Source organism: Hippoglossus stenolepis, chromosome 15 (genome assembly GCF_022539355.2).
Source record: "Hippoglossus stenolepis isolate QCI-W04-F060 chromosome 15, HSTE1.2, whole genome shotgun sequence".
Lineage (NCBI taxonomy): Eukaryota > Metazoa > Chordata > Actinopteri > Pleuronectiformes > Pleuronectidae > Hippoglossus > Hippoglossus stenolepis.
In genome coordinates this window covers 8,493,474-8,520,908 of record NC_061497.1, presented here as the reverse complement: position 1 = coordinate 8,520,908, position 27,435 = coordinate 8,493,474, and the positions used below count along the sequence as shown (strand labels likewise).

The 27,435-nt window shown below is 41.0% G+C and overlaps 1 protein-coding gene across 4 annotated transcripts in view; it reads left to right on the top strand.

The window, feature by feature from the left end:
* LOC118122696 (seizure protein 6 homolog) overlaps positions 1-27,435 on the top strand; it is an 85,458-nt gene that overhangs the window by 40,090 nt on the left and 17,933 nt on the right. For all 4 annotated transcript variants that reach the window (XR_004698496.2, XR_004698495.2, XM_035179584.2 and 1 more), the window contains exons 2-4: positions 6,288-6,971; positions 7,435-7,556; positions 19,367-19,559. Coding sequence is in view for 2 of the 4 variants with exons in the window: in XM_035179584.2 (XP_035035475.1) it covers positions 6,288-6,971; positions 7,435-7,556; positions 19,367-19,559 (999 nt within the window). In the remaining 2 variants the exon portion in view is untranslated. The remainder of the gene's footprint in view (positions 1-6,287; positions 6,972-7,434; positions 7,557-19,366; positions 19,560-27,435) is intronic.

Below are 27,435 nucleotides of genomic sequence, written 5' to 3'. Positions count from 1 at the left end.
ATATGAGCCTTTCACACATAAATGTAGATGTAAAATGTACTTTTACTAAATGTTTCTTTTTAAATCCAAGTTTGATATATTAGTTTTTTTCATCAGTAGTTATTCACACTAACTGATAATTATTAATATTACATGGATGATGATTTAATGTATTCATACTTTATAAATGTTTAAACTATAAAATATCAAGCCACAGTTACATTTCTTTGTTGTCATTGCTAATCTGTTATATCCACCAGCCATTATATTGTTGGAAATACCTTCTTCCCTAATGATTATATTGGTATCGGGCTGACAGGATCTAATATGGATGTGCTGTAAAGATTATGACCTGACAGAATAAAAACTGTGATAATTATGTATTTACTTTCACCAAGTTTCCATGTGCCTCACCCCAGGTCACCCAGACTAGTTTTACCACAACTCTCACCTTTGTCTTAATGAGTTTTCACTGTACATGACATGTTAGATTTGTCTGCATCTATAACTAAGAGGTGGCTTCATATTTAATCTGGTTTTAAAACAGGGTTAAACATTAGCAACAAGGATGGTGGGTGACATTATTGCTGGAGGTGATGGAGCACATGGGCACAATCGGCTCCTTTAGAACATACCTCGTCCCATTTTCTTCCTATGAGACCTGTGCATATCCTAAATGTGTTCTCCTGAATCTGCTCATGGAAGAAACACTTCACTAAGTGAATTTCCCCGAGGACGATAAATGGTATTTTATTGTATTTGTGCCACTGCTCAGACTAGTGTCATGTCATTTTAATTACCACCTTTTAATTTATGAATTAGCGCTAATTATCCGGCTGCACCGTTGTGTAATGAAACACAGTTACACACATATAACCTCTCGAATGTGCAGCATGGTATATAACTTAAGCTCCACCGCTGTAAATCTAATTTTAACGTGCTGCAGAGTAACAAGCTACATTAGATTTCACATTAGCTTCCGTCTACTACACTTGCGACCACTACAAGTTCAGTAGAATACACACAACTTTCACACGCGTATGATCAGTTTGTGGTTTCATCCACCGGGACTTGAGGAGTTAATATGATAGCATGACACCTATTGTGTGAACCTGACAGAGCACATCAAGATCACTTTGTTGTGACAGTGCGCTGGTTATGAAAGCATATTACAGCACATCCATACCTGACTGGAGTCCTTCAAGCACAATAGATTTAAATTGGCTGCCCGTAGGGTGTGATTTTCTAACTATGTCTGGGAACAGGTGAGAGCAGAACCCGTCTGTGTTTACATGACATCGGGGTTTCGGGAAGACAGGTTGGGACTTTCTGAGCTTGACAGTAATTCAAGGACGGACACAAAAATGTATTGTATAGTCAAAGCCTTATTATAGGAACAGTATAAAAACTGATGGAGGTGATGTATAATAGAAGCAATTTATTTATGAATAGCAAAACAATCCCATCTGACATACTGGTGAACATATTTCCATCTAAAATCTTATTCTATATTGACATTTTTTAAATGTTTTTAAATGACATTCTCAAAACCTGAACAGTGATAACCTAATTGTGTGTCTAATTGTCAGCCATGTTTAGAATCTGGTAGGGGGTTGCATCAGCGGTGGTCAATCCGATTCCCCCGCTGCAGCCTCTGGCAAGAAACCATGTTTTATAAATATATAGCAACATCATCTATGAACTCTCACATGCTCTGCAAATGTATCAGTACTTGCTTGGAAGGCTCTGAAATGAAATTATATGGTTATAAAGTGTCTTATAAAATGTTCCCAGCTCAGATGCATTTTCAAGATGTCACTGAGTTTCTGTTTGTATAAATAGAGTCTCACACAATTCACGCAGTTTACACAAATGTCGAGCGATCAATCACAGAAAGGATGTTTCGTCGCATTTGCAACCAATGGCTGTGACTCATAAGAAACTGCACTTGTTTGTTTTTAATATTTCCTTTTGTGTTTATTGGTTTACCTTACGCTTACATTCAATATTTTTCACAAATCTAAATTCGGTTTTCAGCTCCATTCTCTGAAACTACAACTGTTAACCTTCATTTAGGTTCCAGACATGAGAGTGGTGCATGGCAGCAGTAGAACATGCTCATCTGTAATCACCACAGTGAGGTCTCCAACCTGTACACATTGATCCCGTATCGATCGCTGTATGAGAAACTCAGGTTTAACCCAGTTCTCCACTCTCACTCTGCACTTTCACTCGATATTCTGACTGAGGGGCAGCATGGCTGTTCAAAAGCTGACCGGCACACATGAAGTCAAAGAGTAGAACTTATGAATAACTATCATCTTAGCAAAATGATAATTCCCAGTTGTACTGTAGTGTGTGTATATGTTTGAGATCCCTCTTTACTTTCCAGTCATGGGGGGGTAGGGGGCCTTATATTCTTAAATCATTTATACAGACCTCAGTTTACACTCTTTATTCTCTCTCGTAGTGAGATATGTCAAATATGCTTAGCTTGCCTTTATAGCGCAGCTTTGGCTGCTCTTGTTGTGACAGAATAAGGCTACAAGGAAATGTTTCTCCTCCATCTTAGAACATCAAAAGGTCTTTGAATTGCCTCTGTCGCCACGAAAGATAAATGTGGGGTTGTCGCGGCCTCAAGTAAAATGTAAAACCATGTGTCAATTCTGTCAGCCCGGGAGAGGCTTTGTAGCAAAATGGTTTACTCTTCCTCTTGAATAGGCTGATCAAACTTTTATTAGCACGCGGGATGTTGGTACAACTACTCTCAGCAAAAAATGTTACAATGGCTGGAAATTGCTTTCAAAGTTTTATGAGCAAAGCAGCTTCTCCTGTGGCACGGCTAATATTTCTCATTTAAGAGCTAAATATATGCCTCCTGCTGTAGTTTTCCAATGTTTGAACGTTTGCCCTAGCAATAAAAGCAACTGCACTTTTAATCAGTGCAGCTAAAATGAGCTGGTCACTTGTCGATCCCATCGGCTATTGACAAGGAATTAGCCTCTGGGGGGCAACCATCATTATTTTGGGGCTTCAGATCTAGACAGTAGATATTCGGGCCAAGACTCTGACTTCTCTTCGCCGCACACTGTTTACAGTGCGACTAGTTTTTTTTTGTCATGAGTCAAAGGTTTTTCCACAAAAAACACAAACGACGATGGACGAAGGTGTTTCAGGTCCCGACAACATTTTGGCTTATCTCTATTAACAGCTATCTGCAAATGAATGCAGGTAAACGAAAAAGCTGATAGCCGATGCAGTAACGTAAATCTTCAAGGTGTAAAATCTTGTGCAGAATTTGTAGATGAGTCTATTAGAGACTGCACAAGCTTTAAAATATCATAAATAGTTGCACACCATGAACCATCAACCAGAAGTTGAACGATATGTTTCTGACACTAGTTTTTCCTCAAAGACGAGACAGAATTCCAATGCACAAATATGTATAAGGAAAGGTCAAATAAATTTGCCTTGAAGTGTATTTGAGAACTGCATCAGCCGCGACGACTGTATTTTTCTTACCCGACCTTTAACATTGTATTTATCTACCTCTGAAGCCCATTTCAAATTAATCTTACATCTGCTTTGACCTCCATCCGAGGCTCATTCATCTGCATGGAGCGCAGTAGCTAATAGAAAACACTCACCGTGATGATATCTCATGTCATTTGCTGCCTGTGTCAACAACATCCTTTCATCTACAAGCATGAAAAGTGCGCTGGCAGCCGCTCTGCCTCATTAAGACAAACCGTCACCCAGAATGCAAGCTAATTAAGGTGTCAAAGCAGACAGCATTGTTTCATGTAGACACGCTGCGTGTACGTTGACGCATAAGAGGATTATATGAACTCCCTCGGTCTTTTCAGTCTTTATCTCAGACACCTTTTATGTCATACTTCAGAACCTGTGGAATTATTTTTGATTAAAATTTCCATCTTGAAGCCGCAAGTTAGCCATGCAGTATCCAGCTGCTTTTTCGCCTGCCCCTGCTAAAAAGTGAATGCATCACTGCAGGGTTTATACGAATAGCCTTGACATCTATAGAAAGGCAACACTGAAATGAAATGTCTACAAAAGGTGTTAGCGTCAGTATAGATGTTACAGGGTCAGAGTAATTGAAGATGGAACATAACATAAATGAAAGATTTCATGTCCGCCTAAAAACTAAAATATTATGGCCAATAAAAATCATGGAGCTGTTGCCTTAAACCTCTAGGAATCCATAGCACAACATCAGAATATTAGCTGTGCCACATCCTATTCTAATAAAGTGAAGCAGAGCAAAGTTATTGAGGTTTTAGTAGAGATATGTACAGGCATCATCTCCTAATGGCCATCTTGGAGGTTTCTCACTATAAAACAAATTCATTTTCTTCTTTTATGTCCCTATAAGGATGTATTCCATCTAAAATGCAACTGTACTAAAACATTTTATGTAAAAACAGAGGGATGGATATTGCATTAATGCCGTTATGAAAGCAAAGATTTACAGTCGGCCGTTGTATTTTGAGTCGGCCGTCATCGTCATATTAGGACGATTTCCATAGATATTTCATTATTATTTCGTTTGGCTGTACCTTCAAGTATCTGCTGTACTTTCTACCTTAACAAGGTAGAAAGAAATCCTGCCAGCACACAACAGCAAGTCATCAGCACGAGAGAATTTCAAAACCTCCCAAAATCCCCAACGGTTTAATAGATGAGGCGAAAAAATCTAACTGGCAACCAGCTGGACAGGATTTGATCATTTCAGAATCAAAGCCACCGAGGACACATGAAGAAGTTCATCTTCGCCGTCTTTCGCATTGTTTGGAAAATTTGACACAAAAATAAACTCATTGAATTTTCCCCAAACAACTGATGCGAAGGAAAGGCAGCAGATAACGGGCTGAATATGGTAGAAAACTCGGAAACTGTTATCGGGTTGTCCTTTTAGAGCTGTAAAAAAAAAAAATATGCTGATGTTTGCAATGACATAGATTCGAGTTCACAGTGAATTTTATATGAGGCTGTACTGTACCTCGAGTTATATTTATCTAGTCACTTTCTAGTTGGGGAATCCTCTGCTACTTCCTCTTTCCCCCTCCTCATTTAAAAGGGATGACCGGCTCCTTTACCGTACAACGCTAGAGGCTGATAAGACACATGTCAGACAGGTGTAACAAACATGTGCAGCTTTAATCTTTGCAGTCTGTGTTGCTTACCTCCCACTGATGGTATTACTGCATTATTAATTTACTCGTTAAATTATTGCTTAATCAACTATTAAATGCATTTTTCTGAGGGAGACTTTCTCTGACTTATGCACTAATATATCACTTATCTATATGATGTAAACTGTTTGACAACGATGGGTTTTTTAAGAGTGTAAAAAAATAAATCAATAATTTTGCATACATTCCTTTTTACAATTACAATTCAGACACATTGCCTATGTGGTGCATGGAAACTTCTGGTCGAACATGATTTCTTTTCATACACACACATTTCTACATTTCTACTGTTGTTCATTGAAGTTGAGTCATTACACTGGTTCAATTATCTCCCTTATCTGCATATATGGATGTTTTGCAGTTTATGTGGACAGTTTTCTGGTGCGCATGAAAAAGTTGTTAAGTAACAATTCAGTTCGATTATTTTTTAACAATGCCTGCACTGTGTTTGAAAAAGGTGTTTGTCTTAGTGAGTTTGAAAAAAACAAAACAAGAGGGAGTAAGAATAGCAGCCTATAGAGGGAGACCTTGGGAAAAAAAATGGGCCTTTCATCCTTTAAGTAACCAGACTATTTCTCAGTGTTTCTCGGCTCTGAGATTTCACTGCCTGCGGGTTGTGATTGTGGAATTCATCTTTGATAATAACCAGGCTCTTTGCAAGCCGCTTCTGACACTGTCAGTAGAAATCTGCAGGACCTCTACGAGAATGTCCTTTATGGCAGTTCAATGGAATGTGCAGTATAGGGTGTCAAGTACTAAAGGGAAACTCTATATCATGATTTTAATACTTAAGAGACATAGTACTGTATACATATACATGTACCAGTGTGCCAACTCAGTAGACACTAGTTTTAGTTTGATAAAAGCTTCTATAAAAGATAGAATAAAGGATCCTAACAAGATAAATGTGGAAGAATAACACAGGAGGACTGTCGCTTAGCTCATTAGGCATAGATTTGGTGGATTATAGTCTGATCATTCTATAAATTAACTCAAATACTGCTCCTGTGTACCGAATGTTGCTTTTGCAGTTCACTGGACTGTTTGTATTTTGCACAACACAACCACTTTATCTTTATTCCTTTTTTCTCCCAGGGCCAAATGAAAGCAGAGATGTCAGAACGAGAGCTCCGGACAGTGACGTCTTCACACACTCACCAACACAGGACACAGAGAGCGAAGTCCACTTGGTTACCACCGTCTCACCCATGAACATCCCCAACCACCGGCCCGTCCTCAAGGGAATGCTGTTTCACGAGCACCTGCTTACGAGGGACTTCCAGGGGGACCAGCATTTCTTCATGAGGGACGGCTCTGTGGCTGGGTACCCCACCATGCCAGGCTCCATGTCCGCCTTGGACGCGGGAGACGCTGCCACTCAAGTGGTGCCCCACGAGGATGCCCCTGCCTTCTCAGACATCGCCACCACTGCCACTCAGGCCGCCACGTCCTCACTGACCACATTCTCTCCCACGCCGCCAAGGCCGCCGCTGTCTCTCCCTAAGGAGAAGCCCAGCGGGGTAAACATGGCACAGCCGACAACAGACTCCCTCACCACTCAAGTGACACCGAGTAATAGAGGTTCAGGTGGCGAAAACTACCCAGTTGTTGCACCCCTGTCAACGAAGATGGAGAAAGATGAAGCGAGGGAGACGCCACTAAAGCACAAAAGCAGCTCTGATCGTCCTCTAACCAAGCTAACTGAGGTGACCCGGGTAGAGGGTACCCCCACAATGTCCACAACCATCATCACAACCACCACCATCACACAAACATCAGGTAGGCACACGCTCGTGTTTTTCTCTGACTTTCAAACGTTCCAGTGACTTTAAAATGAACAACAGCAGCAATGAAATGACTTTTTCCATCATTGTAAATTCAAAACCTAGTGCGCCTTCCCCCTTAAGATTTAACACATCCCTTCCAGAGGACAGGGAAATTAAGCATCAGGTCATCAGCATCACTGCTGTTCATTCTACATGCGGCGCACAGCCATTCTTCTCTCCACCGAGGGATAACAGAGTTGCTCATGTGTCAAAAACAATCAGATTTTCCCCTGATGTGTCCCGCCCGTCCTTTCCACTGCCCGCGGAGGGCTGCGGGCCCAGACGAGCAGTGTCGCAGAGGAAATCTGCAGGGATAGTTAGAGGGTTACAGGGCCACGGAGACACAGGTGAGCCGTCACACTGATCAGTAGGCCGGGAAAAAAAGGAATCACTCGTCTTCTTTACTGTCTCCACAGAGCCGTGCAGTCTGAATTTCACTGAACCTGAGGGGAACATCGAAATCCTGCAGCAACTTGACTCCGGAGTAGAGTGCAACTACTTGATTACTGTTTACCTGGGATACGGCATCGAGGTCCAGGTCAGTGCTAATGGATGACTACAGTTGTCCCCTATTGTTATATTGTTATTATGAGAGGTGGGGTACACCCTGGACAGTGTCGTCAGTGTATCGCAGGGGTCAACATACAGAGAAACAACCGTTCACGCTCACAGTAACACCTAACAATTAATGTAAATCTCCTAATCCTAATCTCAGAGCCCATTGGCTATCGTCTGATGAGAAATTAGCCTATGGGCTGATATTTGGGGGCTTTTGGTGTAAACAGAGGATATCAGGGCCAAGACAACATCTTCTGTTCATCAAACACTATTTACAGTCTGACATGACACAAGTTTAACGTTTCTCCACAAAAAACACAAACAGGGGTACTGTTTGAAGGTGATTGCACCCATACGACATTTTGGCTAGTCTCTATTAACAGCTATCTGCACATGACTGCGGATAAATTAAAAAGCAGGTGGCCCACGCATTCCGGTCAGTGTGTTCCGCCTCTTTTAATCTCACTGTTTACCTGCAGGCAACCAAAGCCTGCTCAAACATAATTGGTCACAGTAGAAACAAAAACCTGAAGGCATCCGGCCCAAAAAGGACCCCAGCCAAACCAAGTTCCAACAGGGAACATGCTTTCTGTGAGGTTGACAGTGCTAACCACTGCACCACGTGCTTTCCATTACTATCACAACTTTTTTATGAGGTGATCATTTTTAACCACCTTTACCACCAGCAGACACAAGTTGTAAATCCAACATTGGCATTTTATCACTTTTTTATCTGTTACGGCAGGCACCCAGGTACCTATTTGAAAATCCGGTGTTTTCAGGGCAAATTAAACCCATTTTGGATTGCGTTTCTGACCATGCAATGAATAAAAGTCCACCATTCATTCTCCTTTCAGCACCACTAGTTTCAGTGGCAAGTCGCTAAGTTTGTTGTTTGATGGTGAGCAGGCGGAATAGAGTAGCCTATTAGAGCTTTTTTCCACTGGAGACAGCTGCCTTTATTTGGAAATGGCACGAATGAAAGCGCTGAGACGGAAATAAAACGCTCAAGTTTTGGGCCATAAAACTAAAACAATTAGCTGAAAGATGCTGTAAAGCCCAACAGAGCTGAGAGAAACTTAAGAGTCGGGCAACAGTTTGTGGACTTTTTCCTATATGAGCAAAACTACTTGTAATCAATTGTTAATTTAAAAATAATGATGGTGACCATTTTACCGTGAACTGTGCTGCCCCTTTCTTTACGAGGCACTAAAGTAAAAGTAGAAGAGATTTAATTCCGCCGCAGAGGAGTGCCGACGTGTTTTGGTTTCGTCTTGGCTGTTACAGTGTTTGCTGTTGTTGTATGGGTTTATGGAGATATACAGGCAGCAAATTGATGGGTTGAGGGGGTGGATGGGGCCACAAGTGACAGGGGCTGTCTCAGGTTTAATGTTTACTTGTTCGTAAAAGGTTATAAAAATTAACTGGCAGCAGGCGTGTGTGTGTGTGTGTGTGTGTGTGTGTGTGTGTGTGTGTGTGAGTGTTCTCTGGCATTTACAATTCTTCAAACGCCTCATTTACCACTGGAGACTTTCAAATGTGTGAGCTTTGTCTTGCTGCCTCTGGAGGGCCAAGATAAGTCTTGACAGAGTATATGTTTGAAAATGTGTTTTTTTCCCCCTGAAAGCTTCCTCTGGGTAACTTAAGTAAATCTTGAACCACTTATAAGCACAGGCACACTCACTCACCTGCACTCGTAAATGCACACACACACGAGCATTTCGTCACTTATGAGTGTCGGCGCTAAACTTTCATATCCTCTGCATATATGGCACTGAAATTCTCATGAGACATTAAAAAACTGCGGAGCTATAAAGGGAGAACATATAGACGTACAATCACCAGGGCCGATAAAGAAAACAGGAGGAAAACATGTGCTTCAGCGCCACAATGTGAACAGATGGGACCACTGTCTCTCTCCCTCCTACTGCTAAACTGATAATGATCTGATGGCAAACTATAGAGACAACTTCTTGGCACAGCTCAAGAGAACGGGGAGCCGCAGTCTCTCTCTCTCTCTCTCTCCCCCTCTTTCCAGTGAAGACATAAACTGACTGTCGATAGAAAGATAAAATTGAAGTCAAGCATTTGTCATACCTTCTCGTCAGCAGTGTGTGAAGCTCCTCTGCCTGGAGGCTATCCAGGTCTCAAGGTTTTAAAGGGATGAAGGAGATCACAAGAGGAGGCTTGTGGAGCTATGGAAAATGTTATGCAAGCAGCGCCGATTTCTCTTTCCCTCATTTTCTTCATGTTTTTAGGTTTGGAGGATATTTAGTTCTCGGCAATTTACAATTTATAACCTCGTCCCTCACCTGTGTTCTTGAAATAAGCAGGAAGAAGCGGATACACAGTTGGCTGTTGTGCCATGGGATTTACTTGTTTGATTTGACTTATCTTACACCATGTCAACACACACACACACACACACACACACACACACACACACACACACACCTGGAATTCTAATCTGAGAGTTGGAGAAATGCACCTGGAATTGTAACACCTATCTAGGATTCCCTTAGGAATCCTGAAATATATACGTAGAGGATACTGCTGAAATGCATCAAGGCTCCCCAGCAGGAATTGAACCAGGGACATCATGGTTACCATTACATCATGTACCCAGTGGCCTCCAGCTGGTGCAACAATCAGACAGGTTCAAAGGTTAAGACTGTTATAGTAATAACAAGATTACATAGGAAAAGACTGCATGCCTGATGTCACATAACATCACAATGGCCTACATTTGCATATTGCATGGCTAAGCAGCTAGAGTCTGATATGCCCCTTACAAAGTCAGGCCAAGCGAGAGTGGATGCCGACATTACTTACATGCGCTGGGAGCAGTTGACCAATCACAACAGAGTGGGCCAGCTGACCAATCGGGGCGGACTGGACTTTATAAGGAGCAGTGGAGCACGTAAACCTTTTAATAACTCACAATGAAATTATGAATCTGAATACAAGCATATATGTCTCCTTTAAGATGATCTATGAGACCAGGTAACAAGGCCAATGTGTTCATTTTCTATTGAACAGCATTTGATAATGTGCATTTTCTGTGCAGCTTATTTTGTAAGACAAATACTCTGTCCTGTCAGTGTGAGTTCTACTTTATCATGTTTTATGCGTCCATTTGTGACGATTATCCTTTAAATCAGAGTGAAAGAGATGAATGACTAAATTGACTGCCTCTATTTCTCTGGTGAGTGCATTTGTCAACATCGCACAAACCCTTCTGTCTATTTCCGGTCAGATTATGGACAGTTTGTTGATTTGTGGCCATTTATTCCCCCCCTGTGTTACACTGTGTCTGTTCAACACAGGAACGTATGTCTTTAGTATTCACTTTGATCCGCCGGGCTTTGATACCATTGACAGCGCTGAACATTACCATGAGGAAAGATGCTTGTGTTCCGCACTTCAGAGCAGAGGAGCTGTAGGAGGGACATTATGGTCGAGGTGCGCGTTCCTGTTTTGGCAGCCGGCTGCCGTTATGGAAGGGAGTCATCATTACAGCAGACAGACCGGCAGCTCGCAAGGTTGAAGGAGGGAAATTGGGTGAGAGGAGAAAACTCTGAAGGACAGATGCGGCGACTATATGATAAATATTTATGTCGGTGTACGTAGCTAGAGTTCAGTAAATAAACATAATAGGTCCGACAGTCTCCGTCAGAGACTCTTCTGATTTGACTGGGAAGAAATAAAGTAAGATCAGGGCTTTTTTTCTGTGTTTAGTCAATACTCCTTTTAGCAGTCTGGCAGTTTGCAGGAGAGGGAGGATGAAAAATGTATCAGGACAATTTACTGCCCTCAGCCTGACTGTTCAACCCCTCCGCCACAGCTAACAGCACATAATGCATTGCCCCCTCCGATGACTCCATTTGCATTATGATTTATTTCCACAATAATTGCGCAAATATTAGGAGGCTGATGTAACGGCAACTTTCAGCACCGAGATAAACCAATAGTGTAATAAACACTGAGAAAATAAAAAGTAGCCAAATATGCAAAGCAGGTGAATGAAATTTAAACACGTACAGTGCGAACAATCAGTTATGAGGAGAAATGTGAAGTATTGATTTTTCTGTGACATTCCCGGTTATTATATTAAGGTTAAGAAATGATGAATAGCTTTAAAGTCAGAGTGGGTTACTGTATTACAAGAGAAAAGCTTTTTACAGGGTTCAGTTCATTCACTTTTCATGTCCTTGAAACTGCAGCTATACAATAAACCAATATTAGCATTCATTCATAGGTTTGGCTGTGATGTATTATCATTATTATTAACATTGCTATTAGCAGACATTTTGTTAATGTGGGAACTAAAACATGTTTGTGAGCATATCAAAAAGATCTGTCACTCAATTTTAGATTATTGAATTATAACGGCAGAGATATTTTCGAATGGTTTAGCTTTAAAGGGATGTAAATGTTGTACGTGCGAGTGTACTGAGTTAGCCTGACACTGCACTGTATAATTACAAGAGGAAATTAAATCTTTTTCCCGTGAATTGTCGATATCCTAAGCACATCTTATTTCTGCCCTCATCTCCTCCTCCGCTTTACCACAGATTTAAGTCGAGGACAGACGGACGTTTTCCAGAAGTGGTCTTTGGCATTAAAGTGCTTGAAACGTTTTTTTCATTCGATCAAATAAATCCCGTGGGTTGGCTGGCTATCAGCTCTTTCCCAGACCATCTGTCCCACTCTGATTTTTCTCCGTCTCCTTTGGTCAATGATCTACCTGCCTGGGCCTCGAGGAGTTAGTGCGCTGTGAGGGCTTTGCACAGGTTGTCCCCGGCTCCGTTTCATGGAGGCTCCAACCTGCACTCTTGCTAAAGGAGAATGTATTGTGGGAATGACGACTGAGAGTGGTTAATACATTTCAGGGGTTAGGAGTCCAGATGTGGCCAATTTCTTTCGCTGCCACAAAGGATTATTGGGGAAGTGTTTCTTTTTTCTGACAGGTTTAAAGCAGCATCAGTCAAGAGGATGGCCAGGGAGAATATTGAGGTCAATACTCTGTCCATCCCTCTTCAAACTCTTTCACCCTCTCGTTTTCTGTACCATTTGATCTTTTATTACATTTTTTCTTATTTAATCTTGCTCCTCTATGCCGTGGTTATCAGTTTCCGGTCTTGCGGTGAACCTGGTAATAAAGGAAGACACAGGCATACATTTACATATAGCTTTACTTGCTAAAAGAAAGCCTTCTCAAAGTAGAATGGCACTCGGTAGAACATATACTTCCAATAAAGTGCCCTTAAATTCAATTTGCACACACTTAAAGAAATCAATATCCTTAATATGCCTGATATTCTTCATCTAGGTCCATGAATTATTACCAGGGAAATCTGTGAAACTGTCAAAAAAATTAAAAATCGTATCTCCCAATGTTAAAGAAAGTGATGAAAAATATCCCTTAATTTTTTGTTCAAAGGTGATTGTATCAACTCTGCCACAGATAAGCCTGGCGTCCACGCTACTCCTGGTGGATGTGTGAGCTTTAAAGCCACTGAAATAGAGAAACGCTGCTGGCCCTTTTAGTTTGAAAATTCCGGGGCTGCGTTTTAGTCTGGAAAGGCAGAAACTGCTTGCTGATTGGGCCTTTTTGTTCACGACTTAGCCTTCGCCGATTCGTCAGGTTCCTATCAAATGACCCACTTCCTTAAGAAAACAACCGACATAAGCCTCAGCTAACAGTGTGGAATTCAACGTGAATAATTAATTACAAGCATTTCTGACTCTGTTTTTTTGCTAACAGCTGGTATGCAGTTGACTGTATTTTGTAATTGCTATAACTGCTCACATGTATAGGAGACAAAGTATTATTCAAGTAGTCCAGCGGGACACACGTGCCCAATGTTCGAGTATTTACGCGATATGCTTTTTCAGGCGTTAGTATGGACGTGTAATGAAAGTGATACAGAGCCACAAAGCGTGGACACGTGTGGACAGATATTGTTCTTTAAAAACATCTCTTTTAAATGAAATTGTAGTAGTATAGATGTAGCCTCGATGGGTTCTTCTGACCCATACCGTTTACGTCGTAATCAGCTTTTGCGTAATCCTGCTTTTGAACAAACAAAAACAAGAAACAAACAAAAACAAAGGTGAAAACATAACCTCCTCCACAGAAGTACAGTAATTAGCACATCTGATTTTGTTTCTTATAAAACAACAGATGACGGCGAAATGTTGAGCAGGATTGACATTGTACCAGAGATGGTTGATTACAATATTAGAAGTAGCCCTTTTTTAGAGTTTCACAGTAAATGTAGAATTATACATTAAGAGGAAAAGAACAACTTTTCTTCCGTTAATTACAGCTTATGAATATCAAACAAAGGCTTTCAGTCTCATGGGAGGGGGGGAATTATAGCTTCCAAAGTTCTTCATCCTCAAATGACTGAATATTGTTTCAGACGATTCCAAACAAACCAAAATAAAACTTAAACAAGGAATGAGCCCAAGGCTGCGTGCGCTAATGAGTTTACACCTAAAATGAGGATAAAGCGCCGTTGGCCCTTTAAGGATTGAGATGTTACAGAGTTTGCCATGTGTTTAAAGCTAACCCCAACTAGGGGGTTAACGATTGCTATTTGATGCTGCTTCTTCAACCATGCTCCCCTGACTCCAATCAATAGTCATGTTAATAAGCTGCAACAATACCTGACACACAGCCTCCTCCCTGTGCTGCTCGAATTGTCGTATTGATCCCCCGCGCTCTCATTTTAATTTCAGTATTCCTTCCAAAAAAAAAAAAACGCTGACGGCATTGACCGAGGCTGAGCGTGGCTGAGGAAGGGAATTTCATTTGTTGTGTTGGTGTTCAGTGACTGCCAGTGCTCTCATTAGATGGAAAGAAGGTTTCACTGAAAAGCAAGTCTTGATTCCTTTGTTTAAGAAAAATAAAAACAAGCGTTTAAAAATGCAGTGGCGTAAGTGATCTTTCCTCCGTACATCTGACATTATGTAAAGTGGCGTTTTAAAAAGGTAATGCACATGTTTTGGCGATTATGCGACTCGGGTCCCCAGCTGCACAAATGGCGCCGTACGTCGCAGAGATGTTGCCGAGGCCGTCTGAGTAATGGGGACCAGGACAGGTTTGCTGCCTTTAATCTACGAGAGATGAGGCAGAAGGAAGCCTTCATCATGTTGTGCCTTAGGGGAGCAAAGCAGGACATAAAGAAGGCCAGTTTGATCTTGATGAGCTTTTTAGGGTGTCGGGGCTTTGCCGAGATGAGTTTTCATGGGGCCCAGCCATCCTGAGAGAAATGCTTTCAGGTGACACTAATTGCTCCTCCACCCGGCTTAGCTGTCATAAAAGGGAGGAGACTCTGTCTGACAGGAGGCTGTGTTCTCTCCCGACTCCTTCAGCGTCACGACGAGGACGGGAGAGTTAAGATGCAATGCGAGGAAAATTTGAAGGATAATCAGCAAAGCGTGAATGTAAATCCATGCAAAAAATTGCACGCTGCAGCAAATAAACCGAGGTGTCGAAGCCCAAGAGGCAACTCAGAAAGTAAAGGCTGATTCATCAGAGGGTACGGATCTCATCTCAGGAAAAGTGTTTCCAAATGCGGAGAGGGTCTTAACGTTGGCTTGACTCTCCGCTTCTGGAGGGAAAAATAAAAGGATGATATTCGAGAAGACGGTCACTGTGGAGTGGTGGTATTTGGTAAAAATCCCATAAGTGAGGAGGAACAAATAAGAATTGTGTTCACCGACAGCCTGCAGCACATTCTCATTAACATGCAGCTTTTGCTGATTGGTAAGGATCCATTGTCTTAGACGACAGGGCAAACAGGAAACGGCCTTGGCTGTGTTTTGTAGAGGTGAATGTTCAATTAAGATAACGCTTTTCAAATAATGAGCAGTGGGAGACAACTCTTTTTGTATGAATTTATCAGGAGATGCACAAAAAAAAAAAGAAAAAATAAGAACACCAAGTGGATGTGGTGCTATTCAAACGTGAGCCTCAGATAGGGGGGGGACGATGGGGTAGGCACCACTATGCTCCAGTGGAGAAGCCGGTGGGTTTTATCATCAGTAATGATGAACCTGCAGCTGGTGAGTCCAGTTGCTGTTGATTTATTGCCCCCAGCAGCAGGGTCATTTAATTTCCATGTATAGTGGGATCGTTTTGATTATACATACCGCTCATTTCTGCATCAGCAATGGCTCCTGCGAGTCCCCGTAAATGTTCATCGCGGCGCACAACCAGATGTTTCCCGCAGTAAATTATCGGTGAAAACACTACATCGAGAGTAATTAACTCGCACTGTGTGCTTACGGATAAACTAATAAATGAGTGAATAAAGATATGTGACAGATTGTTTCTATAAATCCATTAGGAGAGATTTTTTATCTTGTCCGAGTTGAATTTTTTTTTAGAGAAATTTCCTAATTGCATGGTACAGATTAGATTATCTCTTGGGGATTATCTCTGGGACTATGTCTGTATCAGCAGTGGGTCTAGTCACAGATTAAAAAAACATGCCAGGGTGCTTTCTGTTTGTATGTGATAAGGTGGATCTTCACCTCTGCTCATTCTTCACTCTTTAGCACTGCAGCACATTGTAATCTCAGTTTTACAAAGGTCTGCATATAGAGGTCTATATATATATTTTATATATTTACACACAGTATTTTTTTTAAAGCAACATTGGTTGGTTGAGGAAAAATGCTTGTGAGTGGAAAAACTACTTAACTAGAATATTTCTTACAACAGCTTTTTCCTTAAACCGGGGAAAAAAACATTAAACTGCACATTCTGTCTTCTCTCAACACAAATCTCAAAATGGAACAAGCCACTGTATAGATGGCATCCTGTGATAATGTTGTGGTTGGTGCAGATGTGTGCTTGGTCAGCCAAATCCCCATTCTGTGTCTGCTGAGGCAGAAATTCCAGCAAGGAGGACAGAAAACCTGCTCCCATTACAGTCCAGGGGAACATGCATGCGAGTGTGTGTGTGTACATGCACACGCATGCATGTACATGTATGTGAGTAGTGAAAGAGAGAGAGAGACAGTGAGAAAGTAGTCCCTCTGGGCATTTGGCTGCAGCAGTGGTGAAGATAAGGATAGTCTGATGTCTCCTGACATGGTCAATGATTCATAATTGAGGCAGGACAGCTGTTGCTGGCTGCACTGACAGGTCCCAGGGTGGATGACCGATGATAGGGCCTTCTGGGGCCAAACTATCTATCAGTCCAAATGTTCACTGTCCACTATCAGCTCCCCCGTCCTCCATAAGCCTCCCTGGTATATGTAAACCCAGAGGTCACAGACCTGCAGCCTGTTTGACCTCAGTGAATATGATGAGTTGTTGTCGTATCACAGACTGCACGTCACACTGAGGTGAGACACCTGTGCGATGAGGTGTTCACTGAATAAAGATCAACCTCCGCTGTACTTATTGTTCAGTGAGGTTTTGCACTGCATTGTCTGACACAGGTGGTTGTTACTTCTTTTGAGATTTTGTCTTTTTCATGCAAACTGGTTGATCTAACAATGAATGTATTTGCATTGATGAAAAAAGAGGTTATACAATGTTTATTAAAGATCTGCCACATGTTTATTAAATGTAATTAATTGCTTTGTTATGCCATAAAAAGGATCTTTAATGTTCTTAAAAACTACATGAAATCTGTGTGGTGTGCTTCAGGTGAACTACACCAGGTTTTCACCAGTTCCACAGTTTCAGCAGGTATGGCATTTGGCTTTTATAATGGAGAAATGAAAAACTGAAATATGTATGAAGATTTTGAGGAACATCAACCATCTTTCACTGACCAGTTTTACGTATTTTTACTTAAAATAATATGAATGTTAGAGTGGAAATTAAGTTGCAAAGTAAATTATAGGCTTTTTCACTTGGTCTGAACTCCCTAATAATATGAATCCATATTTTACCTTCTTTACACGTTGAAGCCCAGAAAGTATTTTCATATCTCCTGATACATGAAAATATTTTCAAGTATAAGTTTACATTAAACAGGACTGCAATGCACAGAATTAACAATCTATCGCTATAATATCGATGATGGATGTAATTTGAAACTAAGTCTCCGTGGGTCTAAACTCGTTAGACCCATGGTTGGTGAAATAGGGGTTTATTATTCTTGCCTGAACCTTTAACATTGGTGATTTTGTTCTGTGCAGAGTACACTAATATCCCTCACACACTCAGTTAGGTTGTGATCTTACATTAACAAAAAACGAAGAGTGGCGTTTACACATGAACCAAACTTGTGACCAATGTATCAAGTGGAACAGTAATTTGTGTTTGTATTCGACAGTGTTCGTTTTACTCAAACAACCCGGATGTAGGGGTCAAATGTATTTAATCTGGGCCCAGGTCCCTGATGTGAAAGCCTTTTACTGTACGGTGAATTATGGCGATATTATATAACCAATGTCACCTGATTTGCAAAACATCTGAGCCCTCCATAATAACTCTGAGACAAAAAGGCAGAAGTGAATATAACTAACTGTGCCTCAGGCTGCGTCATTGCCGTTGCCCTTGAGAAACCGTAAAACAGGGATTCTAAAATCATATGACATCCCTTTATTACTCACTGTGACACAGCTGAATGAGGCTCCTACCACAACGGCAATACCTAAACTGGCTTTCATGTATTAAAAACAAACAGAAATGATTGTCACTCACACACAGCATAGGAATATCTGCTGTTTGATTATTTCCGCTGCTGTTCAACTGCGCTCCGAGTTTGTCTGAAATCCGACGGAGTGGCGTCGTGTCTCATCCTGGGTTGTGGCAAAAATCTAAATCGATTGAAGTGGCCGACCTCATGGATCATTCTGGAAGAAGTCACCTCTAAGCTCAGACTCCGAGTGTCCATTAGCCCCGCTGTGTTCATTGTCAGCTCCCCTTCGACGGAGTGACAGCTCGTCAACGTGACCAAATTCATTTTGCTGCCACTGTTGTGTGCAATGAGTCCGCCCTGTCCACTGTTTCAGCTTTTCCAGGCCGTCGCACTAACACCCCCGCGCACATATTACCTCAGAGACGTCAGCCTATGAAGGACAGGCCTTTTTCTGCTTCATGGCTTACCTGAGACCTAAGCCCACTGTCTATGACAGCATCAGGTTTCTGAACACGACATGAATTACACTGCTGGCTGAGGCAGATGTGGTTGAATTAGCTTTGATGGCGCACTCGTCTTTCAAGACAGGAGTGGGATCCATTTTGGATTAGAGTGTTCAAGATTTGTGAGGCCTGTTGTATTTTGTATTGTTTTACCTCCTCAAAGATGTAATCTGGGCAATTTGGTTTTAGTTATTTGAATGTTGATCTTAGTTATAACATTTGCATGTAGTAAGGATTTTGCACGTCAACGACAACGCAAATAAATAGCGGAAAATAGCAAATCATTCGGAGGCAAATTTCAATGACCCTGACTTGTCACATTAAAGAAGATGCGATTTATGGAATTAATTATGAGGTTTGAATAAAAAAAATCATGCCTCTGGAAAGTAAAAAATGGCATCAATAAAGGGAAACAATATCCGACTAAACCTAAAGATTAAATCTGATGTGTAATGAAACACCAACAGTCGAGAGCAATGTGATTATTTATTTATCAAAAGTCAATGAATTTTACCGACTGGCCTTTTCAGTGTTGACATTCTTACAGTAAAAAAAACAATACAGTGCAATGACTGTTACACATGTGTACTCTACAAGACCCTTTGGTAAAGGCTATCGTTTGTCAGCATAAACAACCTGTAATCATATGGCGTGTGCTCTTTTCATTACAGGTGCTAAATGTGAGTGTGCTGGAGGGCGAGCAGGTGACAGTGGAAGACACCGGCGGCCGAGAACCCTTCATCCTCGCCAACGAGACGGTCTTGATGAGGGGTCTCGTCCTGCGCAGCTGGAGCAACCAGATCTCCATCCGATTCCGTAGCGAACAACAACACAACTCCGGATTTCTGCTGCTGCATTACCAAGGTGAGCCAGTGCCACAACTGTGCTGTCTCCAATTACTCCAACTGTTGTCAGTCCAACAGTTCCTCGGCTTCTCGCTCACTCTTAAATATCAAAGTCGCCGACTTTGATGTCAAGCAATGTCTTTACACCGACAGCTCTCATCACTATTTCGTTGAATGTGCTCGTGCCAACAACCGAGGTTCTATCATTGGGGTTGAGTGTGAGACAATCTTTACTAAAACGCTAGCAAGCAGGGATTCTCCTGCCTCACTGCTTATCGTGTTGCAGCTAAAGCCCAGCAAGATAAGGAGGAGGAGATACAAAGAACTGACTGAGCATAAGAGTACACGTTTACTGTATGCAGTGAGCACTTTACTTAAAGTGGGGATAACGGTCTCATTCTTATGCAGTGCTCAGTCACAAAACCCTGCATAGTTAGAGTACTATGAATAAACTGCTGCACAGCTAGTTACCTTGTGATGTGATCATTTGCCACATGTTGTGTACTGAATCGTTTTTTTCATCTCATTTTTTCCCGCAACGTCTATTTAAAAACATCTATGTAAATCTAGCTGAAGAAAGATTTGCTGTTTGCTTATGGTTTTTGCTTTATTTTACTCCAAAGTAAAGTTTTCCCGAAAGAGCATCTCTTAAACTGTCAATAGTCTCAGATGAGACTCACCTGCCCTTTCCAACTCAATCTCAGCAGTTAAGTGAAACAGTTTTTTTTTAAACACAATTTTACGTGCCTAAATTCACAACCCAGCGTCACAGCTATTTGTGAAATACTCACAGAATTAAATACATTGTATTGTGAACATGGAGTAGAGGAATTTTCGATTTTTTTGTAACGATAAAATATTGACTTCTAGTGACTATTTGAAATATTGTGGTCAGGTACAATAAATGTACAGGTATACACAAAAACCTGTTTAAGTCAAGTCAGATTTATTTATATAGCACATTAAAAAGAAGCAGAGGATGAATGTGCTTTACAAACATGGCGGAGGAAAAACATTACAATTAAGTAAAAACTGAAATTGAAAGATGCTAAAAAAGAAATACAAGGAAAACAAGTTAACGAGATGAAAGAGAGATAGCAGAGTCATAAGACAGAATCAGGCCGACTGGAAAGTAAGTAAATCCAACGAAAACCACAATCTGTTATCTTTGTTCTATCTTTTGTTGACTCAACAGGCCTCTGGAAGTCCCAGTTGTGCCTTTTATACACCCAGCATCCACCCCAACAATCTCTGCACATAAATTAGCCCCCAATTAAAGCTAGTTTTATGAACACGGGGTCCAACTTTCTCAGATCAAAATGTTATTAAATCTGATCACATTTTATTCATAGTGGGAGGCAGCAACAAACCCTGTCAGTAGAAAATACTTACTGTCTGATGTCGGCGAACATGATGTCCCATAAATAATTCCCCCCCCAACGCTCTCGCTTGTTTCGTGCGTGACATTGATCTGCCGTGTCCGCAACAATGTCTGTTTATCTTAGCAATCACACAAAATGGCCACCAATTACATGCCCCATCGATTCTGGTTGATGGTGGAAGCCGGTGGACAAAACATTCATCCCACCACGTCACCATGGCACTTTCATCATCGGCTCGAAAATGAAAGCCACCATCAAAACAGTGCTGCTGACGTGAGATAAATCAGCCCATCGCTGTGGGATGCGCGTGTGTGTGTGTGTGGTCAGGCTGAATGATGACAGCGAGAGGTCAGCACAGATCACACAGGGTGATGCAGAGATGGGGACAAATTGTTGAAACGTATTACGCTGTCAGGTGCACTTTTCTCCTTCGCTCCTCTTTGCATTTAGCAAATATTATTCTGCATCATTTATTCAAAAAAGGATCATTTATTTGTAGATGGATACTTTTTCCATCTGTGCCACATTCAGTACTCTGCAAGCACACAAGGTGGGCACACTGTGCAGTTACACAATATTGGGAGCCGTTGCTTTAATCCATACAGCTGGCTGCTGCTTATTTTCTGACTTAACTTGTGTTCTCACACTGCTTCATGAAGGACAATGAATAACCAGATCTTTACTAGATTTCCTATGCCGATATTAAATCTTTAACGTTATGAAAACTAGGATCATAACCAGGATATTATGTGGTCATGTTAATCTTCTAAAGGAAATATCCATCCATCTTATCCCTTGAGGGTCACAGGGGAAGCTGGAGCCATTCCTTGCTGCCATTGGGCAAGAGGCAGGATACACCCTGGGCATGTTGTAAAGAAAATACCACCATCTGTGGTCATTAAGCAGAAACTAGAATAATAATATAATCATTAAACAATAGGTTTTACCAGGTTTCTCATGTCCCATATCATATACCGGACATAGAACCAGAATAAGATGCAGTCAGGGCAGAAATAATAGTGTAGACATACCCATCAACCAAGGGGCAGTGCAGACAGACTATGGTGACGGTGCAGGCTGGAATTTGAGAAAAGCTCAAAACATAGTCATTAAAATTATTCGGCCATGGATGAATGGATCCCTTTCAGGAGTGTCAGGGGGTCAGGCCTCAGGCAGCAGACTTGTCCCTGGGTTGCTCACTGTCTAAAATCATTCTTTATACTTTGGTTCAAAGTATTCCAACACGGAACCTTCGTAGGATCTTCTGCTCACTCCTGTTGTATTCGATGCTACAGTAGATAATCCTGAGCATCAACAGTTACGACTCCATGAATCCCCTTATAAAACAATTCAACCTCGACATGCATCTGTGTGGTATTGTTGTCACCAGTAGAACGTGCACGTTTTGTCGTCCAACAGCCTATTTGGTTTATGTCAATGCTGCAAATTTAGTCGCACTAATGAGAAAAACTGCACTGAGCCGATTTCTTGAAAGACTGGACGTATCGGCGGCGCAGGAGATATTTCAATTTGTGTTCTCCTACTTGGTAAGCAGGGTTCACGTATCACCTTGTCCTGTATAATGGGCTGTGAGAAATGTGATTGGACAAGTGTGGCGAAGGACACAGAACAGTGGAGGGATGGATCTCAGCTCAGGGTAATTAATATCTGCTGTAGCGTTGGCTCCGACTGCGATGGCAGACTGATTGATGCCTCCATAACATCAGCAGTGAGCCTGACACTTTCAACATGATGCATTTTATTGTTTATATGTAAAGAGTGGGGGGGGGGACATGTGGGGCTGGAGGGGTGAACCGCGTCTCTCTTACATCTTTATTATCTTCACTCAGTCCACACAGATCTTCATCTGTGATGGAGAGTTTTGCGTTTTCCATCGTACATTTAGCAATTATGTCCACGGACAGCACGAGCAGCTCTGTGTGTATTTACAATTGATCGTCCATGTAAAAACAGATAACACAAATTAGTGCATCCTGACTTACTGAATACTGTGTATGAACACTGCAGTATTGGTTTCTTTAAACATATTATACAATCGTTTTGTGATTGACTTGACTCTAAATCCAAAACATAAATACAGATGATTATATTGATTTACCTTCTCATCTATTTCCACACATGAAAGAGGGGGATTTACAATTTAATTTTTTTTAAAATGCATTTATTGTTAGTTATTTTCTCTTCAGGACAAATTCAGTCACCCTGCAAATAAACTTTTATTACTGACACAACTATTCTTGGCTGTATGTCATTACATTGCAACCTGAAGTGGTAAGATCGATGAACTTGTTGTTTTATTTGTAACAAGGCTGCAATTTAAACTCCTAAAATTGAATTATTGTGGCCCAATCCATGCAGGGTTGTAGAGAGGACACTTTATCCTGAGGGTTTATGACCAATTGAGCAAAATTAAATCTCTACCATTCTTCTGAAAGCATAAAATTTGGTTTATTACAGCACCGGAATAAACCCAATTTTTAACATTGCAGGTACTGATGATTAAATGTAACACTGCACATGCAATTGTGGACAACCCAAGACCCATTTCGCTCAAAAATAGGAACCGCTTCATTTTAAAATATCATTTAATGAATAAAATTTAACCATGAAATCATCATCATCATATTAGCTTGAATTGACATTTCAGGGTTTTGTGATATAAGTAGAGAATGACCAAAGGGAGTGGTGCTTTTACAGAAAATACTTATTAACTGGAACTAATAAGCTGGGCTGACAAGTGGGGTGGTGAGAGAGCCACTGCCACAGGCATTGATCCACTATTTGCCACAATTTCTCAACAGCGTTGATAATATGCCGCCTCTAGTCCTGAGTTATATCTCCTTAATAGACTTTATCGAGTAAATGACCATTGAAATTTAGTTTTCAACCCAACCATATAAATACCAATGAGCAATGGCAGAGCGTTGGTCTGGCTTTCTACAAGTGGATCGCTTTCCGTGAGACAACTCTATCGATCTCTCGGTTAGAGGAAACGCTTTGGTGCACAGCGAGGATGAGACGCTCGGACAGCGGGACAGTAAAGTTGTCATCACTGCATGAAAACACGTCTCAATGCAACATGTGGAGGATAATATTCTGTCCTTAGACTGCCATTACATACAATCAACAATCAGCCCTACTCCTATTTATGTTTCATTTCCCATTTACCTCCTGCACTCGTCGTTAATCCAATTCCAACTCTCTTCTGGAAGTTATTCAGCCAAGACTTGAAAAACAATATTGCAACAGTAATTAAAGTGAAATGCATTTTATTTGTTTGTAAAAAATATGTTCGGTGCTATTATTGGCTTCATCACCTAATTTAGTGTGCCCCATTATTGGCTGAAGAGCAGCATTCTCATTTGGAAGCACTCGAGCAAATGAAAAGCGTGCATGCAGCTGAGCATGGCTCATTTAAGGCAGCGATGTGTGAGCGAAGGCAGCAGTCGCATGAAGAGAAGTGTTCTTCTAGAAAATGTGCGCCCTCTTAAAATGATTCCCAAAAGTTGGTCTTCAGCGACTTTTGGACAGACGGCTGAGAGAAGCCATTATTCATTATCGAAGCCCAAGTACAGATTTGTGGTTCCATATTTTAAACAAGGACAAGGGAGGTTGTAATTTCAGATAGGTGAGAAACAGCAGGAAGCAATATAAACAAAAACAATAAAATGCAGTAAAAAAAAATATATTGCTGATGCACCGATAAGCAAGAGAGGGAAAGAAAAGGAGGGAAGTAAGACAGGATGTGTTCGTGAACTCCCCTGAACAAGTTCTGTGAAATGACAAAAATAAAGTGGAAAAAAAATACTTTAAGCCGATGTTCAAAGGACGGGATTACATAATGGTTAAGACAAGCTTCATACCGCATTAAAAAAATCTTTCTAACTAAAAAAGAAACTGTCATGCACCAAGCTGTGTGTCCAGTTTGTTATCCTGTTTTTTTGTTGTCTAAGGCTTTCTACCATATGGCTAATTTAAATGAGTGTGGCAATTCTTGTCATGTGTTTGTTCATTTTCTGAAGTGGGGTTTATTTGTTTATTCTCTTTTTTCGTTCATTTGCTTCCTTACTTTTTCTTCCATATGTAAATGGTCTGTATTTATACAGCGATTCTCTTGATGACCACTCAAAGTCGTTTCACAGTTGATTTCTGCCATTCACCCATTCACACACATTCATGCAGAGTGCATCTATGTGCAGCACTTTCTCCGTCACATTACATCACACACTGCAATTCGGGGGTTCAATATCTTGCCCAAGGACACATCGGCACACGGAATGGGGGAGAGTGGGATCAAACTATCAGCCTGGTTAGTGGATGACCCGCTCTGCCACCTGAGCCACAGCAGCCTATATGCCTCTCTGTACTCTGGCTATGCAGAATAATAATACATATTTTGCAAATACAGAGAAGTGAAGGAAACCTGCTCCACCTGACCTAAATGACTTGGAAATAAAATACATTAAAACATGAAGTTTGGACACAAGTATTTATGGAGTTTATGGACTTATTGTCAACAAAAGGAAATAAAATGTTGAACCTGGATTGTTAAATGTCATTTTAGCTTAGCTGGAAGTGTTAGCACATATTTAAACATTTCAGAAAACATGTAATAAAAAACAAAACAATTGTATCAATATATAATCAACTGGTTCACAGTGATATCTGTTATTACAATGTTTAGTCCTGTTTACAAGAAGTGTCTTGTTTGAAGCTGAAGCTAATTTCTGCCACACGTTTCTGAATTAAGGACAGAAATACTGAGCTAAATGAGATTTCAACTTTTGACGATTTAATTAAATTGAAAATAAATAACATTTCTGAAAAGAAAACAAGAAAACTCATTTATATCCCAAAAGCTGCTTTTCCACAAATTTGGAGACACTGCAGCCTTCATGTCTGACAGTGAAGTTTGACAGTAAACATTACCTTCATCATGGACATATTGTATTAAAACAAGGCAAGTAACTTAGTATGGCAAGTAAAAATATTTTACACTATATGTAAATGTGTCTCCTGGTAACTCACTTACCCATAAACTGGCCGCGGTATAAAAATATTCCGAAAATATACACATTTCACTGGCGTACATTGATACTTCTTCAGATGTACAATACACAGTATTTTGGCAGCAATCTTATATATAATGGACATTTTGTTCAAAATGTTGTCTCAGTGTGAGGTGAAATGCTGCTCCATACCAGTGTCCTTGTGAAAGAGTATTGCCTTTCCCCCCCTCTTCTGAAAAGGAAACAATAACTAAAGACATAAGCTCCACATCTGCTTCCTGTGGCTCTACTGTAGCAGCAGCTAATCTTCCCGCCTGCCTGCGCTGTGGATCTATTATTTGTAATGGCAAAACAATCAGTCTTTATGGCCCAGCCCGGCATCTACTGGAATGGAGGGAGTGCGTAATTTAATACTTCAGGAATTGGCTCTGCAATTTTTTGCCTCCGGCTCCCAGTGCATGCTCAATGGGGATGTAAATGCTGCTATGATAATGGCAATAACTAGGTTCATTGGAGATAGTGATAAACTATAAATTGAATGGATGACCCAGGGGCAGCGTGCCTTGTCCCCGTGGCTCACTGATTTACTGCGGAAGAAAGGGCCCGTTTCGTTATGGTGGAAACCAGTGGCTTGTGTAAAAGAAAAACCCAAGTCGGCAGATTAAAACATAGTAGATGGGGCCGGTTTTGCAAGCTTTTATGGCCATTATGCATTTTGGGGCCTGTTTTCCCTCGAGTTCTAGTTCATATAATTTTAATAGAAGAGGCATTTTTGAATATCCAATGTAGCTTCAAGGTAATATGAGAAACATCGGTAAAGTGTTGTTTTTCATCTCCAAATAGCGGACTGGAATGAAAGCACTCCAAATCCAACCTGCTGCAGTGTGTCCCCATCTTCTTTTGAAGCGTTTAACCTCCACTTCCTCAGCATCTGTGCACACATAGACCTCAGGACCCGAATACATTCAAGTGTCCACACGTGCGCACCAGCGAGCCTCGTCTATCAGGTGTCAGATTTGCTTTCCGCATTTCCAACAACTCCTTTGTCATGTGTTAGCTATTCACTAGAGTTGCGTTCGGGTCAGCTATGCCACAAACAACCCAAGAATAAACCGTTTTTTAAGTTGCGACTTTAAATTTCGTAGCAAATATTAACTTTAAATGCCCGATAAGATGTTGCCGTTTCTTCCTCGTTGATTCATACAAACAGAGCATCTATCATGAGATTCATCATGCTGTTAAGTCGGATAAGAATCAATCAATGACGAGCTGAATGGAAGAAACCATTGCAATTTTCTGTGCAGGCTCAAACACCCCTTTAACTATATGCAGCTGAAAGTCGTCCACATCTTAATTCGGTTAACACCGAATAACCTCAATCATATTTACATAAGTAGATTAAAGGTGTTTACCCTACATGGCCCATGCCAGATTACTATCATAATTGCTTTTAAGGCTGCAAATGTGATTTCAATGCAGACGG